This window comes from Phocoena sinus, chromosome 6 (assembly GCF_008692025.1).
Source record: "Phocoena sinus isolate mPhoSin1 chromosome 6, mPhoSin1.pri, whole genome shotgun sequence".
NCBI lineage: Eukaryota > Metazoa > Chordata > Mammalia > Artiodactyla > Phocoenidae > Phocoena > Phocoena sinus.
Window position 1 is genome coordinate 49,460,716 of NC_045768.1, and position 3,342 is coordinate 49,464,057.

At 38.6% G+C, this 3,342-nt stretch overlaps 1 protein-coding gene across 1 annotated transcript; it reads right to left on the reverse strand.

The window, feature by feature from the left end:
* Positions 1–1,431: 1,431 nt before the first annotated feature.
* LOC116754998 (40S ribosomal protein S15a-like) lies at positions 1,432–1,874 on the reverse strand. The gene has a single exon (XM_032633876.1). It carries the CDS (start codon positions 1,837–1,839, stop codon positions 1,432–1,434), a length of 408 nt encoding a protein of 135 aa, XP_032489767.1. The 5' UTR covers positions 1,840–1,874.
* Positions 1,875–3,342: the final 1,468 nt, after the last annotated feature.

Here is a 3,342-nt window from a genome sequence, read left to right on the forward strand (position 1 = left end):
AGTGATCTTGTATCCTGTAAATTCACTTAACTCACTTATGGGCTCTAGTAGAGTTTTTATAGATTTCATCAGATTTTCTATATAGGGGAGCATGACATTTGTGAAAAAAAGGCAGTTTTACTTCTTCCCTTTCCAATATAGGTGGTTTTTATTTCTTATCTCTTGACCTTATTGCACTGGCTGGAATCTTTAATGTTGAGGTTTGGCATGTTCGTCTTCTTCCTGATCTTAGGGGAAAATTGATTGTTTTTCACAATTTAGTATGATGCTAGTTGTAAGATTTTAAGTAAATGCCCTTTAATGCGTTGAAGAATTTTCCTTCTATTCCTACTTTTCTGAAAATTTTCATCAGGAATGGATGTTGGATTTTTTCAAATGATTTTCTGCATCTATTGACATAGTCAGAAATAATTATTTATATATTTATAGATGAATGTTCTTTAGTTTGTTAATATGATGAATTATACACTGATGGATTTTCAGATGTCAAAACAATCTTGCATTCTTGGGATAAACTTCACTTGGTCAAATGTATTACCCTTTTTATAAATTTTGGATTCAATTTGCTAAAATTTTGTTTAGGATTTATGTGTGTGTGTGTGTGTGTGTGTGTGTGTGTGTGTGTGTTACGTGGGCCTCTCACTGTTTGCGGCCTCTCCAGTTGCGGAGCAGAGGCTCCGGACGCGCAGGCTCAGCGGCCATGGCTCACGGGCCCAGCCGCTCTGCGGCATGTGGGATCTTCCTGGACCGGGGCACGAACCTGCGTCCCCTGCATCGGCAGACAGACTCTCAACCACTGCGCCACCAGGGAAGCCCTCTGTTTAGGATTTTTGATATTTATGTTTATAACATAGGAATATTGGTTTGCCATTTCTCTGTAATATCTTTGTCTGGTTTTGGTGTCAGGGTAATTCTGTAATCAAAAAAAATCATAATCACCAGCGAAGCCCTCTGTTTAGGATTTTTGATATTTAGGTTTATAACATAGGAATATTGGTTTGCCATTTCTCTGTAATGTCTTTGTCTGGTTTTGGTGTCAGGGTAATTCTGTAATCATAAAAAGAGTTGGAAAGTATTCTCACCTTTTTAATTTTTTGAAAGAGTTTATGAAGAATTTGTAAATGTTCAGTGGCATTCACCTGTGCTGCCCTATGGGCCTGCAGTTTTGTGGGAATGTTTTAAACTACAAATTCAATTTCTTTAATAGATAGGCTCTTCAGGTTATATATATTTCTTCCTTGGTAAGCTTGGGTAATCTGTGTCTTTCAAGAAATTTGCCCATTTTATCTAAGTTGTTGGATTTACTAGCGTAAGGTTGTTCAAAATATTTTCCCAGATTATTATTATTACACTTATGTGAAAAATCTCATGGGTAATTTGATAGGGATCATATTAAATCTGTAGATTGCTTTGGATATCCTCTGAGGCATTTTATTTGCATGTGTGTATTACATCCCTAGAAAAAGATCCAAGTATTTTCCCTCCAGTGTGTTTTCGTCTTGCTTCTTCATGGTCCATGATGCCAGCTGAGGTTGTCAGTACAGTGAAAAGAAACTGATGGGACGGGAGCACGTTATTCTGACATTTTTCTAGATCTTTGAGTTGCACATCAAATCTGGGGCTGATCACTCCACAGTTATTTAGCCTGCCTATGAGGCTCACAACAATTTCCCCAGCCCTGTGATCATCGATGATTTCAAATTTGCCAGTGTAACCATGAGTCATCATCACAGTTAGAAACCTGACGATGACTTTGGAGCATGGCCTAATAAGAACCTGGCGTTTGCCTCTTTTTTTGGCATTGTTGATACTATTGAGAGTATCAGCCAGGACATTCATGCACACCAATATGGCGGCACAGAAAGATGGTGGAAAGAGCAGGATGGCCATATTAACAATATGCTTCCAATCCAAGAGCATGGGATATCTCTCCATTTCTTTGAATCATCTTCAATTTCCTTTATTAATGTTTTATAGTTCTCAGTATATAAGTGTTTCACCTCTTTGGTTAGTTTTATTCGTAAGTATTTTATTTTTGGGGGGTGCAATTTTTTTATAAATTTATTTTATTTATTTTTGGCTGCTTGGGTCTTCATTGCTGCACGCGGGCTTTCTCTAGTTGCGGTGAGCGGGGGCCATTCCTCCTTGCAGTGCGCGGGCCTCTCATTGCGGTGGCCCCTCCTGTTGTGGAGCACAGGCTCCAGGCACGCAGGCCTCAGCAGCTGTGGCTTGTGGGCTCCAGAGTGCAGGCTCAGCATTTGTGGCACACGGGCCTAGCTGTTCCGCAGCATGTGGGATCCTCCTGGAACAGGGCTCGAACCCCTATCCCCTGCATCGGTAGTCAGATTCCTAACCACTGCGCCACGAGGGAAGCCTGGGGGTGTGATTTTAAAAGGGATTCTTTTTTTACATTCCTTTCTGATATTTCATTGTTAGTGTAAAGAAATGCAACCGATTTCTGTATGTTAATCTTGTATCCTGCTACCTTGCTGAATTCAGTGATCAGTTCTAGGGTTTTCTATCTATAGTATCATGTCATCTGGATATAATGACACTTTTACCTCTTCCCTTCTAATTTGGATAGTTTTTATTTCTTTTTCTTACCTGAGTGCGTTGACTAGGACTTCCAATACTGTGTTGAATAGAAGAGGTGAGAGTGGGCATACTTGTCTTATTCCAGATTTTAACAGGAAGGCTTTCAGCTTTTCACCCCTGAGTATTATATTGTCTGTGGGTTTGTCATAAATGGCTTTTATTATGTTGAGATATGTTCCCTCTGTACCCACTTTGGTAAGAGTTTTTATCATGAATGGATGTTGAATTTTGTCAAATGCTTTTTCTGCATCTACTGAGATGATGGTGTGGTTTTTGTCTTTTCTTTTGTTGATGTGGTGTATCCCATTGATTTGCATATGTTGAACCATTCTTGTGAACTTGGGATGAATCCCATGTGGTCATGGTGTATGGTCTTTTTTATGTGTTGTTGGATTCGGTTTGCTAATATTTTGTCAAGAATTAGTAATTTAAAAAATATGGTAATAGACCAGTGTAACCCAATACAGATTGGGGTTTAATAGATGATAAAGATGGAATTTCAAACTAATGGAGGAGAGGTAGACTATTTAGTATATGGTATTGGCACTACTGATTGGGTTTTTTTTTGGGGGGGTAGGGGTGGGGCTTGATCCCTCCCTCATTCTTATATCAGAGTCAACTATAGACAAAAATTTAAATGTAAATGCAAAAGTATAAACATAATGAAGAAAATATGAGTAGATTATTGATATCATCTAAGAGTAGGAAAGACCTTTCTGAAAATGACATAAAATACCAATTGAAAAA